This window comes from Patella vulgata, chromosome 7 (assembly GCF_932274485.2).
Source record: "Patella vulgata chromosome 7, xgPatVulg1.2, whole genome shotgun sequence".
Classification (NCBI taxonomy): Eukaryota; Metazoa; Mollusca; class Gastropoda; family Patellidae; genus Patella; species Patella vulgata.
In genome coordinates this window covers 17,197,085-17,210,538 of record NC_065885.2, presented here as the reverse complement: position 1 = coordinate 17,210,538, position 13,454 = coordinate 17,197,085, and the positions used below count along the sequence as shown (strand labels likewise).

General features: G+C 33.5%; 1 protein-coding gene across 1 annotated transcript in view; it reads right to left on the bottom strand.

Annotated features, from left to right (window-relative positions):
* Positions 1-243: 243 nt before the first annotated feature.
* The window catches only part of LOC126828141 (importin-9), a 30,810-nt gene continuing 17,599 nt past the window's right edge, over positions 244-13,454 (bottom strand). Inside the window, exons 17-25 of the mRNA XM_050557733.1 lie at positions 11,831-11,959; positions 11,126-11,198; positions 9,870-10,072; positions 7,940-8,106; positions 7,230-7,357; positions 5,352-5,482; positions 4,413-4,530; positions 3,358-3,431; positions 244-1,759 (exon numbers count right to left, since the gene is read on the bottom strand). Coding sequence (XP_050413690.1) covers positions 1,643-1,759; positions 3,358-3,431; positions 4,413-4,530; positions 5,352-5,482; positions 7,230-7,357; positions 7,940-8,106; positions 9,870-10,072; positions 11,126-11,198; positions 11,831-11,959 — 1,140 coding nt within the window. The 3' untranslated portion in view covers positions 244-1,642. The remainder of the gene's footprint in view (positions 1,760-3,357; positions 3,432-4,412; positions 4,531-5,351; positions 5,483-7,229; positions 7,358-7,939; positions 8,107-9,869; positions 10,073-11,125; positions 11,199-11,830; positions 11,960-13,454) is intronic.

Sequence of the window (13,454 nt, the reverse complement as noted above, 5' to 3'; positions counted from 1 at the left end):
TAGAAGCTACTTAAATTTGTCTTTCAGATTGTTTCTCATCCTGTGCTGCAGAGGCTAGTAAAAGGGTTATGACAAGTCTAAATTTATGATCATTTCATTTCTCAGAATGTGATAAAAGTTCTGTTGTCAGTAGAATAGAGGGAGTAATACTATTCAAAGATGTCTGTATGGCAGCATGTGTTCCACAAACTATAGTAAGTGAATGCCATTATAAATTCAATTTATAACAAAATCAAGATAATGGAAAAGGAATTGCATAAGTTTATTTGGCGAATAAAATATATAACACTGTACAAGCATAAACAAGAACAAGTTAAAACATGACAAGGATAATTACAAGATAATGGTAGGTTATCCTATTGTTAGTCAATATTAAAATATATTAATTACAAACTTGTGCGACTTTGTTACTATCAGACTGTGAGAAAACAAAATTATAGGAAGTACAAGCTCTGATTAAAATATGGATGTCTGGTTCTCTGAATAAGGCTTTTTATTACATTTTTTCTTCTCAAATTTAAAATGAAAATTGATTATTATAAAATGACATGATTAGTATTGTTAGAAAGATCATTGAACATCGAATGGTTTGATACAAATCATTACTGCATATCCACATTAGTTTTTAAACTATTGGATATGAAAGACCGAAACTGTTTTCTTTCTTTCAGCAAATACGCAGGATTTGGGTCTATTTTGACAGCAACACACAAATTGAAACATCAAATAATTGAAGTGGTCACAATTTATATCGCGCCAATCCCCATTAAAAAAAAAAAACATTTTACCTAGAAAGGAGAATGAGATAATTGGAAGGAGCTTCTACTCCCTTCATTGTCCTTTCCCGCTATCAGATAATTGATAAGAGCAAGTCAAAAACTATCCAATTAACAGTACAGGTACTAATCATTAGTATGTCAACCACAATAGCCTAGATTTAAATTACATTATGAGCATTCATTCAGCAGTTTATAATTATATATATACAAATTGTGTGCAGTTAAAACATATCATTGACAAGATAACAATCTGATTAAAATACAGATCTATATTTCGTTTCGTTTTTTTTTTAATACTTTTTTTACACATGAAGATCTGACCATTTGCATTGGTAGCGGCTTTTGATCCTATGACATGTTGACATTTCTAGTGGTTTGCCCACAGTTCTGTGCATTGCACGCCAAGAAGTTCCCGTAACAGATCATTTCATTGGCTTATCCCTCACACTATTCAGAATGCAGGTTATATAACAACTCTTCCAGATCCTAGTGTAGTACAAACAAATAAAAAACTATAAAAAACAAAACGAAGTAGTATCTGTGTTTTAATCAGATTGACAAGATAACAAAGCTAACATGAAATTTAAACAACCTGTTGATATACACACTTCAAAAATAGTAACATAAATTTATTTTTATAAACTCAGATCCCCTGCTGTGTAAATTCACAACATCCAAGATCAACCAGACAATTTTTTTTAGTTTTTAGTCTAAAAACCAATAATTATATTAGTCTGTCCATCCCCTAGGCCTGAACAAGGCAATGAGCACAATGTCTTGGTTAGCAAAATAAAACTTTAACCAAATACTTGACTAGTCTGGTATTTTTTTTAGAAAGTGTCATGGGGTAAGAGAAACCAAAGTTAAGCATGTATACTAATAGCTTGTAAAACTTGTCTCTCTGCTTCATTGTTATGTACGCTGAACATTGAATAACATGGTTGCTGAGATAACTGCTGTAAAAATTCTGTTAAATATATCTGAAATACACAAAATATTAACTTGTATTTAGAACTGTATTTATCTGTAGGCAGAATGGCATGCAACATATTATATTGTTATAAAGGCATCTTTCCAAAAGCTAAGCAACACAGACTAACACTGACTTCATTTCAAGATGTGCATTATCTTGATCAAAGAGCCTGTGCCTATCACAGACACGCCCATTCTTCGGGAACTACACTGGCTCTCAATTGAGAAGCGGATTCATTTCAAACTGTCATGTATAATTTTCAAGTTAATACGCCATAGCGAGTCAGCGCCTTGCTACCTCACTAATATCATTAGTATTCAAGTTCCATCCTATCGGACTAGAAGCAGTGATGAGGTGAAGTTGCGACCCTTTTCCCACAAAACACATGGAAAACAAACCAGTGAGTTGTATGGCGATCGCGCCTTCAGTCGTGCCGCGCCTACTCTCTGGAATGGGCTGCCACTAAGACTTAGATCACTCACCAAATTCAGCCTGTTTAAATCCAACCTCAAAACATATTTATTCAATTAGGCAATAACTACTAGTCAATCTAATGTTTTTATAGGCATACATTTGTATATCTTTAATTGAGATTTTTTTATGAGTTATTGATAGTGTTTATTCATTTATTATTATGTATATACTATGTGTAGTACGCCCATGTAACGACGGTTGAGACAATTTGTGTGTAACGGTCTATAAACAATATATATTATTATTATTATTATTATTTAATTTATCCAATGAAATAATACATGCTATCATACACCATTGGACTTTTTAAAATTAAGACATCAAGTTTAAACATTCTACCACAAAAAACATCAGGGTAATCATGTTCCAAAGTCTTGACCAATCAAACTGCTTATAGCTACTTAGCCTAAGCAGAAAATTTTCATCATCGAATTTATATGGTATAATAATGAATTTATAGTATGAGTTTCATCACTCTCATCTAAGTTAAACCAAAGTTATTGTGTTCCAAAGTCTCAAACAATCAAATTAGTGGAAAATGTGCATGATTGAACACAGTCAACATCTACATCTAAACATCTACACAAAGTTTGAACATTCTACCTCCATTAGGAGAGTTATTGTGTTCTAATGTCTCGACCAATCAGATTGATGTATCTACTTAGCCTAAGCATAAAATGCTCATCATAATTTTAGTAAAAGTATTGATGTAATGAAACCATACACTTAGTTTCACCACTCTCACTCAATTAGGATCAGTTATTGAGCTACAAAGTCTCAACCAATTAAATTACTTATCACTGTGCTTACCCTGAGCATAAAATGCTCATTACAAAAACTTAAGTCATAAAATGCTCATTACAAAAACTTAGTCAAGATATTGATAATCAAACTATACACAGGGGACAAAAATATCAATGAGAATTAGGCTGTGATTTAGCAAATAAAACCAAATTGATAATCATTAATTTGGCAGGGTAAAATTGCATATAAGTATTAATAGGAACCTGTCATAGGATGTTGGAAGAAGAGGGGGAGGAGCTTCTTGTAATGCATTTTAAACAAATTAATTATTGATTGGTCAAAATATGTTCTTTAGTTTAATACACATAAATTCAACAAAATATCTACCCTCAGATCGACTTGGTTTATTGGGTCAGCCATTGTATCGGGATCTTCATCTTCCTCATCACCTAAATTCAAACCTGTAAAAATAAATTACTATTAGTTACAAACAAGCCAACAGTGAGGCTGATGTACTACGTCGAAATCCCGAAATAAATAGATGACACATATTAATTAATTGCACGTTTATCTTTTTCAAAAGTATCGAGCAATCAAACTGAGTATCAACTATACACTAAGTTTCATCAGTCTATCAGATAGAATCAAAGTCAAATAAATTGTATAGCTCTGCTTAGCTTTAGCGGGAAATGTTAATCATTGAACTCAGTCACGGCATTCATCTAATGAATGCCTTCACCAAGTTTGAACATTCTACCTCAATTGCTTATCGCTCTGCTTACCCTCAGCAGAAAATGTTCATTATCGAACTTAGTGAAGGTATTGATGTGATGAAACTATACACCAAGTTTCATCACTTTCACTTAATTAGAAATAAAGTTATTGTATCCCAAAGCATCAATCAATCAAATAAATTGCTTATCTCTTAAGTTATCGTGTCCCAAAGCATCAACCAATCAAATTGCTTAACTCTGCTTACCCTAAGCATAAAATGCTCATTTTCGAACTCCATCAAGGCATTGACCTAATAAACACCTACACCAAGTTTGAACATTGTAGCTCAATTAGAAGGAGAGTTATTGTGTCCCAAAAAGTGTGACGGACGGACAGACAGATGGATGAACCCATTTTAATAGTCCCTTATCTTTCTGTTTTTCATTGTCAGTATCCAGGTTTGACCAAAAATAAAAGATGCAGGTGATAATAATGCTAATACTACAAACACAAAACTATACTGAATTTATGTCGTAAAATTTTCATGTTTTACAGAACCCAAATAGAGAAATGTCAAATGCATTCATGCAATTATTTCTAGCTGAATTTATCATGTTTTTTCGGATAGCCATTTACACTGCCAGTATTATCTATAACCTTTTCCAATTGAATTCTGAAAGCAGACACTTTCCCGACAGAATATAAATCATCTATAAATCCAGTTGTACCTTGATAATTAGCATCAAAATCACTGAGTAAGTCTGCTAAACTTCGACCTGATGCTATATTAAAATCTCCATCATCATCATCACCTCCTTCATCTTCATCTTCCCAACCATTCTCTTGCTGTAATCATAAACATATTTTATGATTTAACGAAAAATTATAGAGATACAAAATAGTGTAATATTAAAATGTCACGTGGAAAGATATTGGAAAGACTAGAATTGAAACAGGAGACAATTTTGTTAAAAATTCTTAGTTTTACAAAATGTGTTTATTATCAACATTTGTTTATCAACATTTGGATAAATCAGAACAGCCTAAAGAATATCCAGACGATATTTTTAATGTGAATTTAAAGTTTTTGTAATCATAATAGTTAGTCTGCATGTCATAATGGCTTGTTTAAGTAAGGCCACACAAAAAAAAATATTCTGGTTCTCAGACAATCCTTTTAAAAATAAAATTGATGCGGAAGGGTGGTGATTTAAATCGAAATCTCAGCCCCCAATCTCCTCCTGGAGAATATTTTCGGTCATCTCTCTCAGAGTGCCGTTAGTGATTGTCAATAGTGTTTCTCATGGCTACGTACTTGAAAGTCGAGTTTAGTGTTCATTTCCTCAAGAAATGCTCAATAGAGTTACTTCCCTTGATCTCAGGAAATATGAACAAAGAGAAATTAATGACCGTTTTTATTTTTGATGACATGGCCATATCTGAAAACCAGAATATTTTTTTTGTGTGGTCTAATGTTGTCATGATTATGTCAAGAATCATAATGATTGTCATTCCTGTAAGAAGAGAAATATTTTCTTTCAATCAAATATATGATTTAATCAAACAACTACATGTATATATCGGAATGTTTAAGCCAGTTTTCAAGTTCTGGGAAACTTCTTTTGTAATAGTCAATAGCTTTTTAATATATATAGGACACATCTTACACTATCATCTTCATCTTCTTCATCACCGGGTCCAGCTTTTGACATGGCTGTTTCTATCTGATTAGATAGTTCATTAATAAGTAGTTTATACATCTTTACTAATATAGGGATCGTCGTCCATTCATCAGGATCTAAAATGGAAACCGGTTAAAAAATTTGATCTTGGTATTAGTCCATTATCAACATATGCCAATTAATCACACATTTATCTTTTTTGAAAAATATCATGTAATCAAACTTAGTCCAAGTAGAAAATGTTCACAATCGAACATAGTCAAGGTTTTGGAGTACCTGGTAGTGAAACTATACACTAAGTTTCATCACGACACTCTGCATCAGTTTGCCTGTATACATTAGCTTAGTAGAAGCAGTACAGTAGGACATTAACCCTCATTTCATTTCATTTCTTTTCCATCAGTTAGAATCATCTGCACCAAGTTTAAACATTAAACGACAATTAAAAGCAGAGTTGTTATGTTCTGAAGTCTTGACCAATTAAACTGCTTATCGCTACTTAGCCTAAGCAGAAAATGCTCATCAAGGCATTCACCTAACTCACACCTTCACCCAGTTTGAACATTCTAACTCAATTAGAAGAGTTATTGTGTTCCAAAAAGTGTTACAGACGGACGAATGGATCGGTGGAGTGTGGACCGACCGGCACCCGGTGGGGGATAATAATAATATTCGGAATGCATTTAGTTAGAATACAATAAGTGAACATTGGCAAGTGGCATGTACCATAACAAATACCACAAAGCATGTACCATGGCGAATTTTAACAAGGGTCTTAATGTCTCATTGAACAATCCCATATAGTTTTCAAATTTGTGAAAATACTATCCAGAACTTTATTTGCCTTAAAATTAGTTGGGATCTTATACTCCTTTTACTCCTAAGTTATGCCACAAACCTCCGCTCTCACACACATTGCAGCACAGGGCTCATACTGGCTTTCAATTTTTTTTCAACAAAATGGATAATAACCTTTATATAAAAAAAAAGTTCATATGTTTTTCCCGCCAACTGGAATATTTGATCTGTCAAAAATGTGTGATAAAAAAAAAACAACATGTGACAATTTTCTATAAATTTATGTTTTGCATGTACAATAGGCCTATTGTTATTTTCAGGTACGGTAAAAGTATCAGAATCTGAATCCCTGATAGAATTTCAATATTATGTTTGTAAGAGATGCTTACAATTATAATCGTTCACTTTTAGAGCATTTTGGCAACAGAAATATGATACAAATTGCAAATTGTTTTCTCGCTCAAGAATCGTCCCTATTCAACACGTTATGTTTCCACTCAGTGGTGTTAATATAATTTGAACCAATAATATCCGATAGGTATGACTGTATATTTTACATGCCGTATGAAGCCACAGTAAACGGTATTCAACCATCAAAATATTTAGTTCTTTTCAAAAAGAATTGTTAGACATTTTGATTAACAGGTATTACCATTTTTTTTTAAAGACGAAATGAACCATGGATTAATCATTAGGAGTAATGACTTGAGATAAGCTTTATATATCTATCATTGGTAATTATCAATCAATTAATCATTAATCCAAGACAACTGATTAGTATTACTCATTGATGCAATTCGGACTATTAATTTATAGCATTTCACCAGGTGATTGACACACAATATAATGGTTAATCCACGATACATGATTCGAATTTTAAGATTTTTTTCTGCTAGTTCTCAAAAAGAATCGCCAGTACCGCAAAACATTATCGCCGAAACCAAATTTTAATTGCAACTTTCATATTTTTATCGCAAATTGCGAGTTTGGCAAACGACTGCATGAACCCTGTTGCAGCTCCATGCAAAAAAGTCCATTTTTAAAAGATCAATATATCATAATTACCTGAGGATGTTTTAGCACGTGTTCGTATTCCTGGTCTCTGTATCTGTTCCCCTTGAACTGTTATTTCCTGTAATCGTCTGTCATTTGTCTGAATTGTGTGTAGTAACAGTTTACATAATGCTATAGAACTAAAAGTAAAAAAATTATCACAACTCTATAAAATAGTTCTGTTTGAGTGATAGATAACAATTCATGCAATATTAATAATATAATAACTAATCATGTAAATTTACAAGTAAATCTTCTTAGTCTATAATATCATTGATTCCTTGCGTATACTTTTTAAATTTTCACCTGTATGTAAAAGTGTAACATAGCTGAAATACTGAGATGTTTACGTTTCTTTTTAACCACATCACTCATTTCTCTCTAAGTATGTTATCTTTTAGAGGATTCATATTCTAGTGTTTTTAACATGATACAAAACAAAACAATGATGAAGACAAAAGAGAGAAAATGGGTCTTAACATACATTCAACACAAAACTAGGGCATTTTGTAACTAATATATGCTTCAATTTTATTTCAATAATTCACTTGCGCATACGTCTTTAGCAGTGGGATGAAACCGGAGGTCCCGGAGCAAACCAAAGCAGTTGAATAGGCGACACTACTTCTTGTCACATACACGTGGGGAATCAAAACCACACCACCTGACTCAATGACAGTCTTTATGATCTACCAAACACCACCTGAAGACACAAGACTAACCTGACTTTTCTTTCATAAGAACCATAAAAGAGATGTTGTCTTGCACACCATTCTGTTAATACAAATCCTAGGGCTGGTTGACCTGTAGGACTCGGAACGTTAGTCAGGAAATCTAACACAGCCTCTAACTGTGTGTGAATTAAATGTGCAAACACCATGACTAGAGACTGAAATACAAGGAAATACAGTCTCAGAATTAGACAGTCTGTTATGATTTTTGAGATGGACAGTGTGAGAATCAAATACAAGCGTCAATTGTTGACACATGTACATGTCAATATTGTCTACATATACCCATCTAATCACTGTTAGGGCTGCACAAGTTTACAACAAGATGTTTAGTTTACATGGTTACCAAGCACCTATCATCTATTTAACCCTTCCTGACCTAACCACTTTATAGCCATACAGGGCTATGAAAATATTGAGTAAAAATCAAGCTTTAGACCCTGTTGTGAAAAACCATTCATACCTTGAATATGAATGTGACTACAACTGTAAAATTGCAAATGTATATCCATTATATATGACTTGGGATTTTTGCATATTTTTAGTTTAGATTTTATGGTTACTATGGTTACCAGTGGGTTTCAAAATGGCTGCCATATTATTGTCATAAATGAAATATTGGATATTTTCTTGTCATTAAAAAATTCAAGATGGTCAGGAATAAAGCTATATGGATTATTACCATGATAGATATCTCTTTTGTAAGAATAGTATAGGTTTTTGGGAAAAAGTCAATAAATTGTGATAATAATGGTTTTTTTTCTAAAAATAATAAAATGTAAACGAGCAGTATTGACAATTTTGCGGTAGACAACACAGATATAAAATCATCAGTAACAAGTTTTTATTAACAATAAAATAAAAATAAATTAAATATTTGGAAAATAACAATAATATATACAGAAATATTCACATTAGTGTTGCCATGGTAACCAATTTGACCATATCGTATACGTTTATATTGGCAGCGATCTATGTGCGCGACTGTATAAAAGCAAACGAATAATTTCCTCCTGAGAAGTCTTCCTTTTTTGTGTCTTTACTTTGTGACAAACCTCTGAATTTTCATCAAAAGAAGAGTCCCCAATAATAGTATAGTCACTACCCGAATCCAATATAGACATGACGTAATCGGCATCGGGACTCACGGCTAAATTCAGCCGAAGTCTTTTTGTTGTGAAGGACGCCATTCCTCGGCTGTTCTGACTATTGATGATTGTTCCGTCAATAGAGGAGACCCCCCTGTAATAAAAAATCGTGTTATACACCATCTAAGGTTAAAACCATGCTTTTACAGCAGAGTAAACCAAATTAAATAAATTTCCCGACTATCGTCGGGTGCCACTCTGACAAGACTATAAAATTATCCCGACGATCTTACAGATTCAAACTATCAATAAAAGAAAATATATATTATCATATATTTTTTTTCCACACACTATTTCTTATAATAAATATTCCTGCTTCCAATATTTAGGTACATTATTTCTTTCACAATACATTTGAGATATCAATCAGTTTATCTATTGCAGTAGAGAGAGAGAGAGAGAGAGAGAGAGAGAAATTGAGTTTTATGTCCACGCAACAGAAACTAGGTCATTTTGGTACTAACATATGGTTCTATTTTATTTCAATAATTTGCTTGCGTCTAGGGTTTCTTTTAGTGGTGGGAGGAAACCGGAGGCCTGGAGAAAACCCACAAGGTTGGACAGGCGACCCTACTCCTTGTCACAAACAACCAGGGAATCGAAACCATACCAGTTGACTCAATGCCGGACCTTATGATACAGCATGCATGTGCCAACCATTCGGCCATCCAACACCCCTCTATTGCAACAGTAACATTTTAAACTAATGGTGACTGCCTATAAGTTTCGTTCAAAAACACATGAAAGAAATTCAATTAATTTTTCTAACTTACTTGTATGACACTGAGAGTTTCTGCTTGTAATAATTTACTTAAAACAGCTCTTAACATCAAATCTAGATTATCTCCTAACTGTTTTCCTACACGACTTATCACCACAGATACCAAACGACCAACAAATGATGCTGTATGTTCAGAAGTCTTGGGGTCAAGAAGTTTTGACACCACTTGAACGATATAGAATAAACCAGTTTTACCTGTAAATAGAACATAAAGGACATTTTATAAAGTTTGTATTGGCACGCATCTTAACATTATAAAGATGTACAATATATGACCTAGTCATATAGGACAGTTTAGATAGTTTGTATTGGCGTGCATCTTAAAGGAGCCAAGTCGCTAAAATTTGGGACCTTGAAATTGACACAGATGGGTCGTAACGCACATAATGAATGTATATAAACTGATTTACATTCAATTGTTTCTGTTTTTACTCTAATTTCTGATCAGTATAGTATATGTTCGGCGAAATACGCCCGAAGTCCCAATCGAATGGCAATCTCTCGCGTCTAGTTATTCCAGTCCACACAGATAGTATTTATTGCGCGTCACCGTTTAATATTACTTGTGGGATAGCCTTGTTCTTCAAGTCCCTTGTTACTAATACAGATGGCGCTGGAATGCATTATGGTACACGATTCGTGTACCAATGGTAAAATGTTTATTTTGTCTTAAATATTAGATATCAGGAACCCATCTTTTCCCGGTAAGATCACAAGATCAATGTTGATTTAAACTGGCAAATAATTCGTGTTTTGAATGTTGAAGATTTTGGATGATATTGAGTTAGAGACTTAGCTACTTCAACATTGTAAAAATACAACAATATATGACTCGGTGATATAGCTGACTGTGTACTACAGATTCCCTGGTTTTCAATAATTTGAGTATTTATAGATACTATCTGAGTCTGTTTTGATTCTTAAATCATAAAGGAAAAAATCATCTCTTTCAAAGCAAACTTATGCTATGTAATCGTATTTTCAGACAAATGTTTTCCTGCTGTGACAGTATTGACAAGATTGGGAACTTATAATAATGATGCTTCAAGCTTAGTATGTCGGTACTCAAAATGAATTAAAGTTTCTGCAGACCCTTCCACCCCAAAGATGTGACTAAAATAAAGCAGAACCTTTTGAAATATTGTCACAACACATATTTTAAGCAATAAATTGCTCACAATCACAATGTAAGTCAATAAATAGTCCTTCATGGGACTTATAAATGAAAGGAAAGAAACTAATTCTTACCTGTTTCATCTTTCCATTCCATAACTTGATCTAAATCAACTGATGCAAAAGCTCGCAAACATTCGCCTCCACTCTGCAACAATAAGCATCAATTTAATTAATTTCTTTGTTTCCAAGTTCCAAATGGAAAAATAAACTACACAACTGAATCAATAAACAAGACAAGCATATTAATTATGAAAGATATAATCTAACTAAAACTAGATATTATTTTTGTTGTTACTTTGGTTGCCAATCCATTAACATCTAAGGCATGTTTCAGGAAAAGCTTGTTTTGGCATGGCATAGTTATGATTGTGCAGCCAATCAAATATGTTGATAGTCAATGCCTTTAAAAATGTTTCCGGAATTTACTTAACACAGATATTTATTGGTGGGTTGATTTCGGGTCAACCAATCATAATTTAAACATATTTGGGCAGAAAAATAAGACAGTTAACACCATTTCATTTCATTTGCTGAAAACTTCCTATAAAGAAATGTCTTTAGACCAAGACAAACTTAACTGAACAACCAAAAAATAAAACAAAATGTCGGTATGTCACATTGGATCCACTAAAAACAAATGGCAATGAAAAATCTATCAGACTGTGTAGCTGACCATACAGTTTGTCACATGCAGTCACAGAAATCCATGTCAGAGTTGACGGCCGAGATAAACTGTACTTAAACCACTGTCCATCCAATGTGTTTCGTGTTACTAACCTGTAGTGAGCTATTATCATCCGTTTTCATTATACATTCTATACAAGAAGGAAAAGCTGTGTTCATTATTGCACATGATAAAGGTTTCTGTCCACTCCGTACCAGTGTTGTCAATATATCTAAAGCAGTCTGAAAATGAAAAGTAACAATTATATAATATAAACTTTTGACACTTTCATCACACAAAAAACATAAGTGTAAGAATTTATTACATTATACATGTAAATCAATGCTTTTAATAGGGCATTCTAGAATAGTTTCTTACAGATATAACTATTTAAGTCTACTCTACCCAGTAGAACAAATTCTGGACAATTTATTGTAAAAAAAGTGTCTTAAAGTCCGAAAGTCACACAATGACTTGCTTTTTTGCATATATTTCTTCAGTGCAACTTTTTGACATTTCTTAACCCTTTCAATGCTAGACGTAAATCCACTGCCTGTGCTAGACCCTTTTTTGAGGAAAAAAGGGAGGTTGGAACTGAATGCCAAGCAGTACTTATGGAAGCTTTTATGAAAAATCTTTTTGTCTGTTGGGATGGGCATGAGGTTGGGCTAAGAGGAAAAAATAGAATTTTGGGAATTTGCATAATAATGTAGTCACGTGACGTCATGGCGGCCATTTTGGATTTCTCATTTCACACTAAAGCTAACACGAAAACGAATTTTTCTCCATGAAATACTTAAAAGATATTGTTTTTTTTACTGGATTTTGATAAAGATATATAAAATGAACAAAAATATCAATAGCAGCCATGAGCAATGCCGCCGCGAACACGCGCATCACGTCTCCCGCTGCCATGACCACGTGCGGATTGCAATACCTTGTTTTTACTTTCACTTTCATCCCCAAGTCCCATATCATTATCAATATAGTCAGTCAATAGATCTACACGTTCGGGAATCAGGAATTACCTACGTATTTTACGATCCAGCAGGCCAGCATTATTATCAACATCAGAATTATTGTCAGAATCTACTGCAGACACAGGGCTATCGTGTTCACATTGGGCTTGTTCATCATGCACGGCAGACATAGCTAGCCATGGGCGGAACGTCGCGCAACAAATCACACACTTCATAATACCAATCACTGTCCTGACTACTATCATTATCAAGTAACTGGAAACGAATTATGTGTATCACCCGCCTCGAAATTGTCCACATGTTGGTCAGCAAGACGTCATTCACGACTTCGTCGAGAGTGCATCGTCTACGTTGTCACAATGCACTCCGCCATTTTACGGTTTGCTGCTTTGAAACACGTGGAAATATGTTCTAGTGTATAGAAAATACAATAGATGGCACTTGCAGTTACGGTACTAATTTTAGCGAGGGCTTTACTGAGTACACGGTAATACCGGGTACGGGCATTTTACCGACATTTTATAATACCCGGTACTACCGGGTATACGCAGTGAAAGGGTTAATGTATCTTTTTTATATTTCATTTCATCACACACTATAAGAAAATAATTTGATTTTCATTATAAATAGAAACTAGAAAATATTTCCTTGTATCACTTGTACAATAAAATAACATACTGTCAAAAGAACGAAAAAACATAATAATAATAAATTGATGAGTTCGGAAACATGGAATATAATGTTGACCAATAACTTA